Source organism: Silurus aristotelis (assembly GCF_946808225.1).
Source record: "Silurus aristotelis genome assembly, chromosome: 16".
Classification (NCBI taxonomy): Eukaryota; Metazoa; Chordata; class Actinopteri; order Siluriformes; family Siluridae; genus Silurus; species Silurus aristotelis.
The window spans coordinates 21,851,166-21,867,631 of record NC_139589.1 but is presented as its reverse complement, the minus strand read 5'-3'; the positions used below and the strand labels follow the sequence as shown (position 1 = coordinate 21,867,631).

At 36.0% G+C, this 16,466-nt stretch overlaps 2 protein-coding genes across 5 annotated transcripts; one reads left to right on the top strand and one right to left on the bottom strand.

Moving 5' to 3' along the window:
- Positions 1–4,822: 4,822 nt before the first annotated feature.
- aqp7 (aquaporin 7) lies at positions 4,823–11,714 on the top strand. The gene is made up of 6 exons (XM_083564184.1): positions 4,823–5,103; positions 6,780–6,906; positions 9,571–9,708; positions 9,802–9,920; positions 10,011–10,228; positions 11,074–11,714. The coding sequence occupies exons 1-6, from the start codon at positions 4,984–4,986 to the stop codon at positions 11,270–11,272; spliced, it is 921 nt and encodes a 306-aa protein (XP_083420310.1). The 5' UTR covers positions 4,823–4,983; the 3' UTR covers positions 11,273–11,714.
- Positions 11,715–11,770: 56 nt separating this feature from the next.
- On the bottom strand, positions 11,771–16,361 carry tpgs2 (tubulin polyglutamylase complex subunit 2). 4 transcript variants are annotated; one of them, XM_083564190.1, is made up of 8 exons: positions 16,204–16,361; positions 15,045–15,124; positions 14,877–14,964; positions 13,444–13,575; positions 13,216–13,326; positions 12,929–13,092; positions 12,032–12,253; positions 11,771–11,947 (listed from the first exon to the last, which is right to left on the bottom strand). In XM_083564190.1, the coding sequence occupies exons 1-7, from the start codon at positions 16,280–16,282 to the stop codon at positions 12,047–12,049; spliced, it is 861 nt and encodes a 286-aa protein (XP_083420316.1). In that variant the 5' UTR covers positions 16,283–16,361; the 3' UTR covers positions 11,771–11,947; positions 12,032–12,046. The 4 variants fall into 4 exon arrangements, with proteins under 4 accessions (XP_083420316.1, XP_083420318.1, XP_083420315.1 ...); XM_083564192.1 differs by having other exon boundaries at positions 13,216–13,320; XM_083564189.1 differs by having other exon boundaries at positions 11,815–12,253.
- Positions 16,362–16,466: the final 105 nt, after the last annotated feature.

Genomic DNA, 16,466 nt, shown 5'->3' with positions numbered 1-16,466 from the left:
GAAAACAACCAGAATCAGTATTGAAGCATCACATGTTGTATTAAAAAATGTTGTCTGATTTTACGCTTAACATCTATTAAAGTGACAATTCTAACTTTAAGATTGTGTATTGGTGACGTTCGTGAACGAATCGACTCTCTTAACTGCTTAATTTGCTGGAACCGACTCGAACAGCATAAGACACATCTATTTCAAGAATTTCCATCAGACAAACCCTAATCATTTATTGATGTCAGATCAATTATTTAATGACCGATTTGAACCTTAATAACTATGGAATGTACAACATATGTAGTTTTAACATACTTTTTACTGCTGTTCACGAACGAGTCGGTTCTTCGAATCGGTTCTTTTTGGGAAGTCAATTCACCCCTTTGATTAAAGACAATGAATTTAATTATATGATAAAAATGTGATTAGAGTTCATGTAGAAGACCCTAAATATATAGACACTAACAAATCTAGTGGAATAAACCTGAACTTTAAAACTATTGTGTTTATTGTGTTAAAACAAGAATTTCCTTGAAGTCGATACGCATAGCTAAAAACCGTTTTTTGTTGTCAAATGAAGAATCTTCTTTCATCAAACTACACCAGGAATAGTTTAGAAGCCATACTGATTTAGATAGCAATATGTCTAGATGACCTACTTAAAACTGAATTTCTGTATCACCAGTTTTAGGAAATTAATTTTGACTCTGCTTGCTAAAAACATGCCTAAAACTAAACAAACCATTCTTTTCGAATTTACTGTTGGTGATTTCAAGTAAACATAAAGCTTAAAACATATTCAGGTAATTGCTTTATGTTGACTTTGTTAAACAAAATGAAGGAAGTTCCCTGGGTTGCCTGGTTTCCTATCACCCCCAAAAAACTTATTTCTGCCTCGGATGTACTACCACTTTGATCAGGATAGTGTTTCCTGTCGATGAATGAATTGAATTGTTACACAATGGTTACACAATGCCTGTAAGGTGAAGCATTTTTGGTGAAGGCAATAATGTCCTTCAATATGTGTGTAAAAATTTAAAGACTAATTAATAAACATCAGTGTTAGATTTTTGTCATGCCCAAACGAAACGTAATTCTTGGAGAGCAATGTTCTTCTTTGGTTTATTGCAGTCAACAGGAAATATTTATACACATTGGAAAGAAAGCCTGACCTAAAGCTGTTTCCTGTTGGATAAGAAGACATACTACCCGGAGATGTGTGAGCCCAGATAAAAACTTCCTGTATACCTTATGCCAGGGGTCTTCAATCTTTTCCAGGAAGGGCCAGTGTGGGTGCAGGTTTTCATTCCAACCAATCAATGGTCACACCTGATAGTCATTGAAATTGAAGATCATTAGATTTGAACAGGTAGAATTTGGTGTGGACTTGCTTGGTTGGATTGAAAACCTGCACCCACACTGGCCCTTTCTGGAAAAGATTGGAGACCCCTGCCTTATGCACTAACATCGTAATTATTCTTTAGACACTGAACAGACAAAGGAATGTGTGTGAACCAGTGTAAGATACATCTTAACACTAACAATCAGCTAAATAAAATAAGAGGTCTTTTTTTTTGTCTTCTTATGTTAAAACAAATCAGATTTGTTAGTATTTCAGTGGTGTAAAGTAACAAATTACAAATACTCGTTATTGTTATTGAGTAGTATTTTTTCATCCACCTCTTTTCTGGGGACAATGCTGTAATATCAATTATGGGTATAACTTCCACCGAAAGTAGTTGCAGTGCTGACAGCAATATGTTTATGTGCGGTTTGATTTTCCGGCAGGAATATGTTTGTGGTTGCATTTATAACCAGACAAAGCTTAATTTGTGGCTTAAAAATGAGTGCTATCAGTAGTCCAACCGCGTTCTTTAGCCTAAGCTGTAGAACAGACAATGAGCTGGTGGAGGAACGGGGTTTATGTAGTGTGAAAACTGATGAGGGCCAGGTGTAGCTGATCAGTAAGTGGGAGAGCTGCTTGGAGTGATAGGTGGAGGTGTGGCTGGTGGATCCCTGACACCTTTCCTTCATCTTTCACATTTGATCTTTTTTTTTTTTGTAGAATAATTTGTTTTCCAGGATGTAAGATCCAGTGATGATATTTGATTTTAAGAACCTTCTATAACAAAAGGATTAGGCATGCTATACAAAAAAAAATCTATTTTATTAAAACAGTTACAATTAATGAATTTGGCAGAAGCCCTTATTCAGAATGACAATTATCTCATTCATACAACTAAGCAGTTGAGGGTTAAATGCTTTGCTCATGGGCCCAGCAGAAGCAACTTAGTGGTGGTGGGATTTAATCTAAAGCTAAGTATCATTCCTCCCAAATAGGCATATTAGAATAATTGGACATGCAAAACAACACTTTTAACTGAACAGCTTGTGAGTGCAGACGATGCCTTCACTTTATACTGTTATGTTGAATGACTGTCACACTTTAAATGTAAGATATGGATTTTAACTGGAGTTCTGTGCTTCTGCTAAACAGGAAGGATACCCACCAAGGAGTCTTTTCCAAAAAGACACATGCCATTTCATTTATAGAAAGGTAGGGTATGATCCTTTATTTTTTGTAGATAGTTGATTGTTGAAAGATCTGCCTCTTGCTGTCTGGAATTGCATCACTGAACCACCACCGTTTCTCAGTGTCACACTTGGTTACTAGAGAGGTATGTCTCTAACAGTTTGGCTTTTAAAATGTTTTTTTTTTTTTTTAATGTAAAACGCAACAGCTGATTATAGCTTACCCTTTTCCTGTCGATCTGAATAGTATATTCAGTAATAAAGATATGAATAGTTATTTGTGTCAGTGGGAATTCATGAATGCATAGGCGCTGCTGTTTTGCTTTGTTCAAGCATATTATCTCGTTCAGATAACTGTTATTGTAAAGCTCAGTGCCTGGACTTTTGGATCTTTTGGATGTGATATTCCATTCACTTCTACTGTGATGTTTACATTTACATTTATTGCATTGGGCAGACACACCTTTTTGGAGCGACTTGCATCTCGTTTACATCTGAGCAGTTGACGGTTAAGGCCTTGCTCAAGGGCCTAGTAGTACCAGTTTGGTGATGCTGGTATTTTAACTCACAAGCAATCTAACGTATAAAGTATAAACTGAGCTACCACCTCCCGCAAGGTTGTTTCAGTTTCTCGGCTTGTGGTGTTTGTGTTCACATGTAAGTGGGCTAATAGGATCCATCCTTAGCCTACTCCATGCAGTATTGTCTCTCTCATTAGTATGCCTAAAGTTAAATAATATATACTGTAGCACAACACCAGTGACTGTATTCTTTTGTGATATTTTGTTTATTTGATTGAAAATCATTTTAAATGCATGTTTTTGTAAATCTACATCTCCTGCCTTTCAGTAGTGAAGTAGTGTTTTTTTTTTTTTTTTTTTTTTACTGTGACACTATTTATATCTTGGGAAATGTATAGGTTGATGTAGTTTATTCCTTCTATAGCATTTTAGCTATTGTTTCCCTCTCAGCCAAGTCAAGTCAAGTCAAGTCAAGTTTATTTGTATAGCGCTTTTCACAACAGACATTGTCTCAAAGCAGCTTTACAGAAAACAACAGTGAAGGTGAATGGTGTGCGTTTGTCCCTGATGAGCAGCCGTGGCGACAGTGGCAAGGAAAAACTCCCTTAGATGATATGAGGAAGAAACCTTGAGAGGAACCAGACTCAAAGGGGAACCCATCCTCATATGGGTGACATCAAAAGTTTGGTCATAAATCTTTCAACACGTCACATAGTTTGCATGCTTCTGTTACTCTGCTAGTTTTGCTAGCCTTCACTTTCCTAGGTTTGGGGCCTGACAGGGGAAACCGGCCTGTAGGAAATTGGCAGATGACCAAATAGGAAGAAAAACAAAGCATTTAAACATTATTGTATATCATTATATTCTGTGGTTTGGTCCATGATATATTGTATCAATTCATGAAAATATTTGAATTAATATATTAAACAATTGACCTTTGTCAAATATTTAGTTTATGTTACCTGAATACTTACTGTGTTTATATCACGCTCAATCCTGCTGTGAGGATTAAAGCCAAAGCATACAAACAATAGAATTTTATAAGAACTGGACCCTCAACACACAAGACAAAAATGCACAAAGTATTGTGAAACTGGTAGACAGAATCATGTGCCTTATTTCATCACAATTAGCATACTCTGTATGAACTCACAGAGGAAGAACAAGGATTTTGTATTGATATTAAATGTTGAATCGTAGTATTTAACTGACCCATTAAGATAACAGACTTAATTTAGCCCGAGTTATCAAAGGGTTTCTTTTTTTTTTTTTTTTTGCCAAAAAGCATCCCATATACTTTAACACATTAACGTACACAGGCAGAAATCATGCTATAAAATACAAAATGAATTAAACAATTAATCAACACAAAAAATACAGCGCTGATATTAAAATACGGAAACTGTAAGCCATACTTATAGAATATTTAAGTACAAAATTGTTCAAACAAAAATACAAATCCTAAAACATATACATAACGTTATCATGTTCTGACTACATATCATACTTAGTTATAAAGTAACACCTAAACTCTTGTTTGAACAACCTTGTAACTGCATAGATTGCACATGAATTCAAAGCTATGATGCAATTTTTTTACAGCATCGTGTATTCTTTTGAACTGAACATTTAAAGGTCATGTGGGCTAGGAACGACCCCATTGCCCTTAGATTTCCTAAAAAAGGACACTCTACCAATACTGAGTCCTCCTGCTACCCAGAAGGCTATAGGGCTGTTTTGGGGGTGTGTGTGACAGGGAGGGACAAGAAAGGGGACGCTTTACACAGCTAACCACATGACCACATGGGGGAAACACGTAACATCTGTAACTGAACTGATTTACAGCAGAAACACGTTAGGGATTTATTAGGAGTCTAATAAAAAGGAAGAGAAGACGAGTAAAAGGAACTTAACAAAAGAGCACATACAGTTTGTAGGCATGTTGGAGGAGGGGAAAGTCGAGGAGCTGAATAACACCAGGAGAAGAACAACATGGTGGATTAGGAAAAAGCATGTTCGAGTGGGCCTAGCAGAAACTCTCAGCACATTTGTCATGATGGTACGATGACTAAATTCATGCCAAGTACAAATTCCATTAACAGATATCTATTTCGATTACGATTCTATTTTCTATCGACTCATTGTTATTGGGTTTTAGATATCACTGTTTAAGTTAGTGATTTTTTTAAAGCAAGCCATTAGTAACAATATGAGAACAATTTCTCACAGTCAGATTCATATACAGTCACATGCACATTGTGGCTTTGGTCAAGATCCTGCATATAGATACAAAGAAATAACCACAGGACCTAATTATCCCCATATATCATTACTGTTTAAAACCTTTACATGTTATTCCACTGATGTTTGTGTGTATGTGTCAGGAGAATTTCAAATTTAACATCTAAAATATAATGACTGGAAAAATGACTTAGCTTGAACAAAAGGGTACAAATTCTACACAACTCAAATAGAATCCAGCTAAAATGTGGTCAAATAAAAGTAAGTGAGATTTTTATAAATTTGATAAATAAAATGTTAGTTTTTATGCTGTTAAAATTGAAAAATAAACGTTGAATTATTTAAACCTGTTAGATGTTATTAAAACAACTATAAGTGTTTCTCAAATGTTAGCTAAATGATGCTAGTCTACATTTACATTTAAAATAAAATTTGCAGTATTTAGCCGACGCCCTTATCCGGAGCGACGTACAAAAGTGCTTTGAGTCTCTAGCAATGAATAAATCTACACGGGTATGCAAGATTACAAACTTAATATAAATATAACTCTTTAATTCTTCAAAGCAAACTTGGAAAGTGCTAATTTAAGTGTTTCAGGAGGAGGTTGCTTGAATATAGTCAGGGACTCCGCTGTACAGACATCTAGGGGAAGTTCATTCCACCACCTCGGTGCCAGAATAGAGAATTAGTCTACCTTGGCATTAGCGAAGAAAACAGGCCATATTGAATGAATGTAGTTGAAAATAGAATTCATGCCCTCTAGGTTCTCTCTCAGTTTATAAAAAGCTTTGCTTATGCCAACAAATGAAAATAGCTTATGGAGGTATTTAGTAACATTGTCTGACATTCTGAGGTAAATATTTCCTTTTATTGTGGTGGTTTATCTATCTTCAATCTCACATGGAAACCTACACCAGTAAATAAATCGTGTCGGATTAGAAGGTCACCGGAGATGATGAACAGGCAGAGTTCTTGATAGTTTCTTTCTACATTTATGAACATTCGGATTGTATGCTAAACTATCCTGAAGACTCCTCTGTGTTGGAATTGACTGTTCCAAAACACTGATGCTAGAAAAGCTTGCAATATCAACAATTATCTAGTTTTCTTTGTCCAATAAGAGCAAAACCACACTGTTTATATCTTTATTACTAGCTTTAGATTAAATTGTGTTTGCCATAGAAGCCCAGGTGAATGGGTTGCCACTATTGATATTAAATTTCTAGGACTAGCTTTATCTTTTTTTAGTCACAAGCTAAACAACAGCTCGCAAGTCTGTATGTACTTGTCTGTATTCACAACCAATTGAATACCATGACACAACAAGCTTTTTCCACAAAGAAGGTAGAGGTCAAGACAACTAAAACTTGACTATGTTCACGAAAAACTTTAAACATGAACTTTTATCACATATATAATGCAGTATATGGTATTTGTCAATAAACCTTTAAATGTAATATCTGTATATATATAAAATACTTGTTTGTTTTGTAGGTGTTTGGTCTAGGTTCTGTTGCTCAGGTGGTGACAGGTGGGGGGGTTTTTGGAGACTACCTCAGCATTAATCTGGGTTTTGGTCTTGGTGTAGCGATGGGAGTGCACACTGGTGGGAAAGTGTCAGGTAAGTTGCTGAAAAACGTGTGTGCATGTAGGTGTCTGAAGCGGTGTTCTTTATTTTGCCTTTTTAAAAATATAATCTGCTGGAGTGATCAGAGAGCTTTGTTGGTATTATTCTGAAATTTGTTACAAGTTTGATAAAATTATAAGATTGGAATTTTTACTAATGTTTAGCCACCAAAGTACCAGCACTTATTTTAACACCTTACTTAAATGAAATCAGCAATGAACCTATATAAGTAAGATGGCAAACACAATTAACGACAGATGCAGACTGGTGTGAAGCACAATTATTATCACCATGAAGTTTAACATTTTAAAATGACAACATTTTAAAATAACAATCTTCTAATCTTCAATCAATCATTTAATCAATCTTTATTAACATCTAACATCTCCCAGGTAGAGCTGAACAAAGTGCAAGAGGCCAAAAAAAAAAATCTTGACCAGTGTCCAATTTCACTTGCAGTGCCTGTCGAAAGAAAGAAAAAAAAAGAAAAGTGTTTTATGAGAGGAATATTTATTTTGTTTATGTGCCACTATGTAATTGAATGGTAGAAAGATTTAACCAAACAAATATATAAATATACAGATAGTAAACTTTATTTTGATTGAAAAATAATCCCTTGGCATGAATAACACCTTTAGACAATCTTGGCATCCAGACAGTTTCTCCAAGCTTTTACCTGAAACACTTTGCCATATCACTTTTAAAACCTGCCAAACATGTTCTTCATTAGTTAGATATTTCTTTGTGAACTTTCAGTGATCCAGTTCATTCGAGAGCAGTTCAATAGAATTTGGTTCCAGTGACTGGGCAGGCCATTCCACGATAGATATCACCCCAGCTGACTGTTTGCTCTGTAAACAGCACTTGTTGATGTATGCTTCTGGTCTAGGGCTGTAACTAACGATTATTTTGATAATTGTTTAATCAGACGATTTATTTTTATTTCTTTTTTTCAGACGAATTGACTATTCAGATAAAATATTTATTGGATGTTTTGCTAATTATAACTATATAAAACCATAATTCAGGGTCTTTATGTAAAAAATTTACTTAAACATGCACAAGCCACATAGTGAGTCTGACTTTAATATTAAGATATTTTAGAGCTTATAGTGGCTGCTTGTTGAGTGCATGGGGAATTTCTCCTTTAAACAAATTCACTCATGCTGAGTTGCTTCTTTTTGTAAAAGAAAACCCCAAACAAACTAAACAAAACAGCATTTGAGTATGAAAGACAGAGATTGTGTTCAGTTGTGAAGATATAAGCATGTAAAAAATATAATACATTTTATATTATATTATAATATTTTAGTGATATATGCATAAATTATGTATACAAACATTGAAAACAAGTAATTGAATGTAATAAATGACGTTTGAAAACGGATAATTTACTGTTGTAGTAGACACACGCTATAAAAAGAGAATGGAAGTGCTAAAAATGTGATCGTTTACTGCTGCAGTTATTTGTTGCTTTTAGATTCAGTGTTTGTTCGCACCGGTTTAATTAAATCCATCACGATGTCGCGAGCGTCGATCGCGCAACCGCGAGTAACGACAGAACATATCCAGTGCGACTGTCGCGAAGTTACACACAAACAGTTTACACAATAGCACTTCATTAAACTTTGCCATTTTCACATGATGATGATGATGATGATGATGCAGTTTTTGTTTACTGTGATGATGTTTCGCCTTCATCTGTAAGACCAGTGTGTTTTCTTTTCATGTGCTCGTGCATCACTGTGGTACTTCCATACCACACAAGCTCCGCTTTGCATAATTTATTATCACTTACAGCATTTTAATATAAAACAAAAAATTGCCTTAACTTGAGCATCCCAACTAATCGATAACGTTGACAACGAATTTCATTATCGATTATTAGCGATTTTATCGATTAGTTGTTGCAGCACTATTTGTTCTGTTCATTGCATTGTTGGATCCAATTAGCTGCAGGCTAGATGGAATTGCATGGTATTGAAGTCTGAAATAGAAGCCATGTTGGTTCAGTATTCTTTTTACCTGGAATAAGTCTCCAACCTTCCCTGCTACAAAACAACCCAAAACCAAGGTTTGATCTCCATGTTTGATCTCCATGTTTGGCAGCAATCTGGTAACATTTTTCCTCCTATTATCTTTCTCACATAAATTATTTTTTAGAGCATGGAAGGACAAATTTGGACTTATCTGTTCAAAGAACCCATCTTTCACTGTCCAATTCTTGTGTGTTTTTGCCTTTTACCTGTTTTGTTGCATTAAAAAAAGGAATATGCTTCTGTCTCAAAAATGATAAAGGACAGAATGTTCCCAAACGTTTGACAGACACTATCTATTGAAAATTTTCAAGTCGTTGTTTAGCACCAGTCTCTTTTAATTTCACTTAAAGTTTTCAAGACACAACAAGACACAGGATACGCGTGTTCTCGCCATAACACGTCCTTATTTAAACAAACAAACTCTGCTTGTTAAATTGGAGTCTGTTAACTGACACTTTGCAAATATTTATGCAGGTTCCTGTCATGTGTAAAACAGCTAACTCAAATGTGCGTTGCAAACAGGAAAATACAGTATTTATTTTAGGATTTGTGATAAATAATACTAATACTACTATTCACAGAGCAATTCATGTGATAGTGTTCTGATTTTATTACTCAGGTGCTCACATGAACGCAGCAGTGACGTTTACGATGTGTGTACTTGGCCGCCTGAGCTGGAAGATGCTTCCAGTCTATGTAGTTGCACAACTTTTGGGCTCCTTTACTGCTGCAGGAACTGTTTTCACCCTTTACTATGGTGAATGAACATGTACATTCATTCAGCTTTAAACCTGATGACGTATTTTGACAAAAACAAACAAAAAAAACATTCCCACTTAACTGTTTATAGATGCAATATACCAATACTGTGAAGGAAACTTCACAGTGTTTGGCCCCAAAGCGACGGCAGGGATCTTTGCCACTTATCCAGCTCCTTATCTCTCAATACAAGCTGGATTTTTGGACCAGGTGAGAATGAAAATGATCACTTCATAAAAAATTCCTTCATTTATAACTTCTTGAATTGAATTTCAAAATATTTCTATCTGTTTTACCCAGGTGCTTGGTACTGCAATGCTGTTACTATGTCTGATGGCTCTGGCAGATAAAAGGAACCAGCCTGCCCCAGCTGGTGGAGAGCCTGTTGCGATTGGAGCGCTTATATTGTTGATTGGTGTTTCCATGGGCAGCAACAGTGGTTATGCCATTAATCCAACCCGAGACCTGGGGCCAAGAGTCTTTACAGCAATTGCTGGCTGGGGATTAGATGTATTCAGGTAAATTTAATGCATAAAAGATTTATATATATATATATATATATATATATATATATATATATATATATATATATATATATATATATATATATATATATATATATATAATTGTAAACAAGCCTAAATACTTATCCATTTCAGTTTTTGTAAAGAGTATATATTTAATTGTTCATGTATCTTCAATATCTACATTATGTTGGTGGATCTGGAGGCTTAACCCATGAGATGAGAGTACACAATAATCTTGCTGGCACACACTGATTGGGCTGTTCAACACAGACAATTTTGTACTGCCAATCCACCTACCAGCACAGTTTTAGAGGTGAAAGGCAGCCAGAGCACTGAAAGGAAACTCATACAGACATGAAAGAACATGCAAAATTGACCTAAATATGAAACCATTGATGAGTCCCTGAACTTTTCTTTAGCTCATTTGATCACACTATGTTTTAGCTTTTACATTCTATTTTTTTAGTTGTCCTTTAGTCAATTCATCCTATATAACCACCTTTAATTTCATTACGACTGATCTTATGAGTCTTAAATAAACATTTACATGTAGTACAGCAGGCAGTATTGTCTCCTCGCAACTCCAGGATTCTTTGTTTAAATGCACCCTTGGGTTAAGAGTTCCATGTTCTCCGGTTTCCTCCCTAAAATATGCTGTCAGGTGGATTGGCTAGGTGTGGGCATTGTGCCCTGCAAGGAACTGGCGTTTAATTCAGGATTTACTTCCAACCCGCCCAGTGTTCTGGGATAACCTCCTGATCCACAACACTGACTGGTATACAGCACTTGCTGACTAGGAATAAATAAACACATTTCCACTTTTGTCTTTCCCACAGGGCAGGCAACAATTGGTGGTGGGTGCCCTTGGTGGCACCATTAGTGGGTGGAGTGACTGGAGCATTAATATATAAAGCATTTGTGGAGCTGCTCCATCCTACGGAAGAGGATAAAAAAGCTGAGCACAGTGGATCATCAGAGTGCATATCACTAAATCAGTGCAATAAAAACAACATGGGTGAATGTGTGAACTGTTAACATGCTGAGAATTACTGGAATCATGAAGACAACAGACAGGTGCTCATTATTTTAACGTGAATCCAAATAGGTCTAATAGTAAAGAAGCAATACAATCAGCTTCTGCCTGTTTCAATGGATGATTGAAACCAGTTTGGAACCTCTTCTTATTATTGAACTTAAAAACACACAAAGGTAAGCAATTGCCATGACCACTGAGAATGAACTGGAATGAAGGAACCAAGGAGCAATATTTACATATTTAAATTTATTTTTTAATAATTCACCACAGTAATGTTTTTTGTTACTTATATTTTTGTAGATTTTACAATTTTTTTAATTTTAGAAACTCATAACCTCAACAGCCAAATGAGAGAAATATTGCATATTAACATGATACAGAAACACCATAAAACCCTCCAACAGTAAAACTGTTACAAATAAATGATTATATCCAAAAAAATGTTTCTGTGAATGAGTTGTTGATAGAGAAATAATAATGTTGAAGGGGCGGAAGAATTATATAGAATACACTTTTTATTTATTACAGCGACTGCCAGTGCTGCTTTTATAGACATTTATTCAGTATTGAGAATTCAACAGCATTTTAAATACATTCCTTATAGATTACATTTATTTAATCTACACAAAAATTACAGTGAAGCTAAATGGAATATTATCCATCATTTTATCACCCTGAAAAAAAAAACATGTTCACAATATTGCACTCATTAACTTAACATTATTTGAGTACGTTTAAATAAAACATTTTCAGCTGACCATGCGATTGTCTCTTCAAGCTTTGCCTGCTTTTGATCCGCGACCTTTGGCAGGACCTCCACCTGATGGGGCCTGCCTGGGCTGCTTCTTCTTGGGAGCAGGAGGCTTGGTTTTGCCACAGAAAGCCTTGTCTGGGTCCAGATTGTTCATGAATGTTTCACCAGGCGTATCGGAATGGAAGTCACCTTGGAACAAAAGCGGCTGATAGAGAGACGCCCATTGCTGTATGAAAACAGAAAAATTTTTTGGATGATGTAATTGATTAAAAGCCAACGTATTATTAGATGCAGCATTTTCTGTATTTTTGGTCAGAGTATTATTATATTCATCTGTAGAATTAATCAGCCTGATGGAATAAGCATGAATCTGGGTTTATAAGAACCACTGTTATTGAACTGCTGGTTATAAGGCTTTAAGGAGTTTTAACTCCACACGTTTGAGCTCTACAAGCAGAGCATTCCATCACTTGTGATCGAAATCAAAGGATGTAAAGAGTTATAGCACAGTCAAAGGTACAAAACAGCCATGTTTTGCTATTAATGTTCCAGGTATGATGATGTTTCGCTGTTGACATTTTCTCCCACATATAGTTTATTCTGCTGCTGGTGATGTAGAAAGTTTTTTTTATGCAGGGATTTAACATCTGATAACAATCTGATCCGACACTGAACACAATGCCTGAAAGTGTTACTTAAAATAAATTATTCATTCATTCATTCATTCATTCATTCATTCAGTATTGAGAGAATCTGGTGCCAACTTATAAAAGAATATGGCAAAAACTAATTTTAACATGATCAACTTTTGTAAATAGTTTCATATGAAAAACATAATAAACATAACATAATAAATGTATGTTTTTCGTTAGTAAATTTAGGTGATATGAGGAACACTAACCTTGGCTTGTGGACTGGGCCCGTACGGTGTAAAAACATACTGCCACTCCGGCAGTCCTAAGTGTGTTATCATGAGCCTGTAGTATGCAGTGAAGGAGGAAGTGAGAAAGTGCCAGTATAAACACCGGTCCAGAAACCATATTTCACTCTTTTTAGCCACAGCGTCTATGACGTACAAATAAAGAACAATACAATAAATAAAATAAATTATTTATACATGATATCGCCCAATAAGTGCCTTATTTGTTACACTTGCTCTGTGTCAGAGGACTTCACCTTAATGATTACCTGGAGTGCAGTTTTTGTAAACAAGACAGACCCTGCCATTTCCACTGCAGGGGTCAAGCTCGAAGATTCGGCTACGGGAGTCAAAGTGAGGCTGTTCTTGTTCCTCTGATTCTAGAGAATTAAAAACATTTGACAGTGCATACAGCTTGTGGTAATCATAATGCACTGTAGAAATGGTTTATGTAACATATAAATAGTGGGATGCAATATTCTGCACAATTTCCTCACCTTCTAATTCATCCTTGAAGTCAAGGTCAGCTACAGTGGGTGCACCAGGGAGGGAGTAAATATTGGACTGCACAAGCAGACGAAGTTTTGCTATGCTGTTGATCACCATGCAGCCTATAGGGACTGGGTCATCTATAAAACACAGATATTCCCAACTAGGGTTGCAAAGGAGAGGCACATTTCTGGTACAATTCTGGAAACGTTCCATGGGAAATGTTCCAATTGGAAACTTAACAGAAAATGTATAGGAATGAATTAGAAATTTGGGGAAATTTATATAAACTGTATCATGCATGCAAACTGATTCGAATTGAAATTTAAATTAAATCATTATTTTTTTAATCATGTTATACTTGATAATGGATTTTTTTTTAAATATATATGAAGCAGTATTAATCTTATGTTCAAAAGCCTAAAAGATAAACACGCTGAAGTAAATTGCTGAAGTAAATTTTAAACATAAATGTATGTAATGTTTATGTAATTTGCATGAAAACTCGACAAGATAAAAAAAAAAAAGATGATAATTTTTCGACAATATTTTGTGAGCAGGGTTTAAGAACTTCTCAGTGCACAGTGCATGTAGGGGGCGTGGCCTCAGCAGCCCTGCAGTAAGTGTGCTGTATGTATCAATCATGAATGTGCAGGTAGAAACTCAAAAGAAATTGCAATAAATCTGGCTGGTTTTTTTTCCCAAATACATTAAAGTTCCCTGTTATAAAATAATCTGCAAATTTTTTAATTCACGATTTATTCCTATATATTCCTGCTAATTCCCATTTTCAGTGTTAAAAAATCCTGGAATTTTGCAACCCTATTCCCAACAACATTTAAATAAGACATTTCACGTAGAGAAACCTTGCTGTTGATGGACAAGCTGGCTAATCTTTTGTTTAAAAAAGAATGTCAAGACTAAAGACTGATAATATGTGCCACAAACCACTGTTTATTGACTCACTAAACCAAGGTTTGGGAGTTCTAAAGGTCAAAGTGAACTTAGATAACCGTCAACGCAAATGGGAACATACCGTAACTGCTCCCAGAAGCAAATGATTAGCGGTTATCTTTTTCCCTCAATACTATTTTCCCTGTAAGTAAATATGCTGTAGGGCTTGGTGTCTTCCTTATTCCTGGACCAAAACATCAGACATCAGAAGCACAGTGGAACAGTGGGCAACAATCCTGAGCTTCTGGTAGCAATACTGTCTGCACAGGGTTTATGCACATGCCCTTTGTACGTCTATGTCCTTCCTTTGGGTTTCTCTGGGTTCTCTGATTTCCAATGAGTGGCTCGAAGGTATGAATAAGTGTGTGATGACTATGTGATAAATGGACTTGTGTCCCATCCAGGTGTTTCCAGACTAGGTCCTAAAAGCACTATGACCTTGACTAGGATAAATACTAAAGATGAATGAAAATACATCAGAACTCACTTTCCAGCTTGGCGCTCCAGGTAAGAGTGAAGCCATCTGTGGTGAGGTAGAAGTCCTTTAGGTCCTCCGGTAAAGTGCAGTTGTTTTTCTTTAGAAAAAAACCAAGAATATCCCTGACGTAAATTTACTTCAAATATTCGTTTGCAGAAAAATGTTTTTTAAGTTTACCTGTTCCCATGATAGGAGACATCGCTTCTCTGCAGGTTCTTTCTCGACAAACCGCACATTTGACACACCGGGAAGACTTTCTAGATTGTCCAAAAGTAATTACATTTAGCTTTAAAGACAGCTTTGGACACTGATCAGATTCAAAACGTAATCACCTGGGGTGGTTTTTCAGCAACCTTGAAGGATTTCTAGAGGTCTTGAGTGCATGTTGGCTGCTTTTTCTTCACTCACAAACCATCTCAACTGTATTTAAATTGGGTGATTGTGGAGGCCAGGTCATCTGATGCAGCACTTTATCACTCTCCTCCTTTACATAATCTAGTAGTGTATTTGGGGTAATTGTCTTGAAAAACAAACTGGGCAAACCAGATGGGATGGCATGTCACTGCAGAATGCTGTGGTAGCCATGCTGGTTGTGTTCCCTTAATTTTGACTAATTCTCTAACAGTGTCACAAGCAAAGCACCATCACACCTCAATGACCACACATTCAGAAGAACAACAAGCACCCTCTGTATGTTCACCCTCTGTACATCTACATAAAAAACACTGCATTTAGGACCCACAATTTCACATTTGGACTCATCAGACCAGTTTTCCACCAATCTAATGTCCGTTCCTTATGTTTTTTGGCTCTTCTGCTTGTTGTTCTTCCGAAATTAATATTTTTTGCTGCAATATGATTATTAAAGGCCTGAATTTCACTGTGCTGTAATGTATATGTGACAAATAAAGGATCTTCTACCTCTAAGAAGGCAAGAAAAATCACAAATTAACTCTGGTCAATGCACAGTTGTGAACATAAAACCATTCCAGGTGACTACATCTGATAAGAGAATGGCATGAGTTTGCCAAGCGTCATCTAAATGTAGCTACATTGAACAATATGAAATATAAAACATATTTTGGGTTGTTTAACAGTTTTGTTTACTGCATGGTTGCATTTTCATAGTTTGGAGGTCTTCAGTATTAATGTACAATGTTGAAAATAATAAAAAATAAAGAAAAAGTGCTCATGCAATGCAATAAACACACACACACACACACACACACACACACACACACACACACACACACACACACATGCAATGCACTGCACTGCAATAATGTAAATTAGAAACATGCAGTCTACAGTTAAAATAATCAGAATCCTAACTCACCCAAAACTCGGGTTATTCCAAGGGTAAATCTTTCCGGAAACCCTTTAAAGAGGGTCTTTTCATCTTTCGCATCCTCCATTCCCACCTGATTGTGTTTTTTCTGAAACCTACACACATTCAGGTAAATCCCGCCCTCTTCACTGGATAGCAAACAATAGGGTTGTGAGTTGATTCCTTGATGAATCGATTCTCCGAAGCTCTTTTCCAGGAGTCGACTGCTAACGACTGCTTTACCTCGTGTACCTTTATTTACTGTACCGTCA

What these genes read in the sequence shown, in the direction of transcription:
- aqp7 (XM_083564184.1), top strand. Translation starts at nt 4,984, where the DNA reads ATGTTGGAGGAGGGGAAAGTCGAGGAGCTGAATAACACCAGGAGAAGA. An exon ending in TGTTTTCACCCTTTACTATG is followed by an intron (nt 9,709 to 9,801) that starts GTGAATGAACAT and finishes AACTGTTTATAG; the next exon opens with ATGCAATATACCAATACTGT. An exon ending in TGGGGATTAGATGTATTCAG is followed by an intron (nt 10,229 to 11,073) that starts GTAAATTTAATG and finishes TCTTTCCCACAG; the next exon opens with GGCAGGCAACAATTGGTGGT.
- tpgs2 (XM_083564190.1), bottom strand. Translation starts at nt 16,282, where the DNA reads ATGGAGGATGCGAAAGATGAAAAGACCCTCTTTAAAGGGTTTCCGGAA. An exon ending in CTGGAGCGCCAAGCTGGAAA is followed by an intron (nt 13,576 to 14,876) that starts GTGAGTTCTGAT and finishes TGTGTTTTATAG; the next exon opens with ATGACCCAGTCCCTATAGGC. An exon ending in CTTCAAGGATGAATTAGAAG is followed by an intron (nt 13,327 to 13,443) that starts GTGAGGAAATTG and finishes TTAATTCTCTAG; the next exon opens with AATCAGAGGAACAAGAACAG.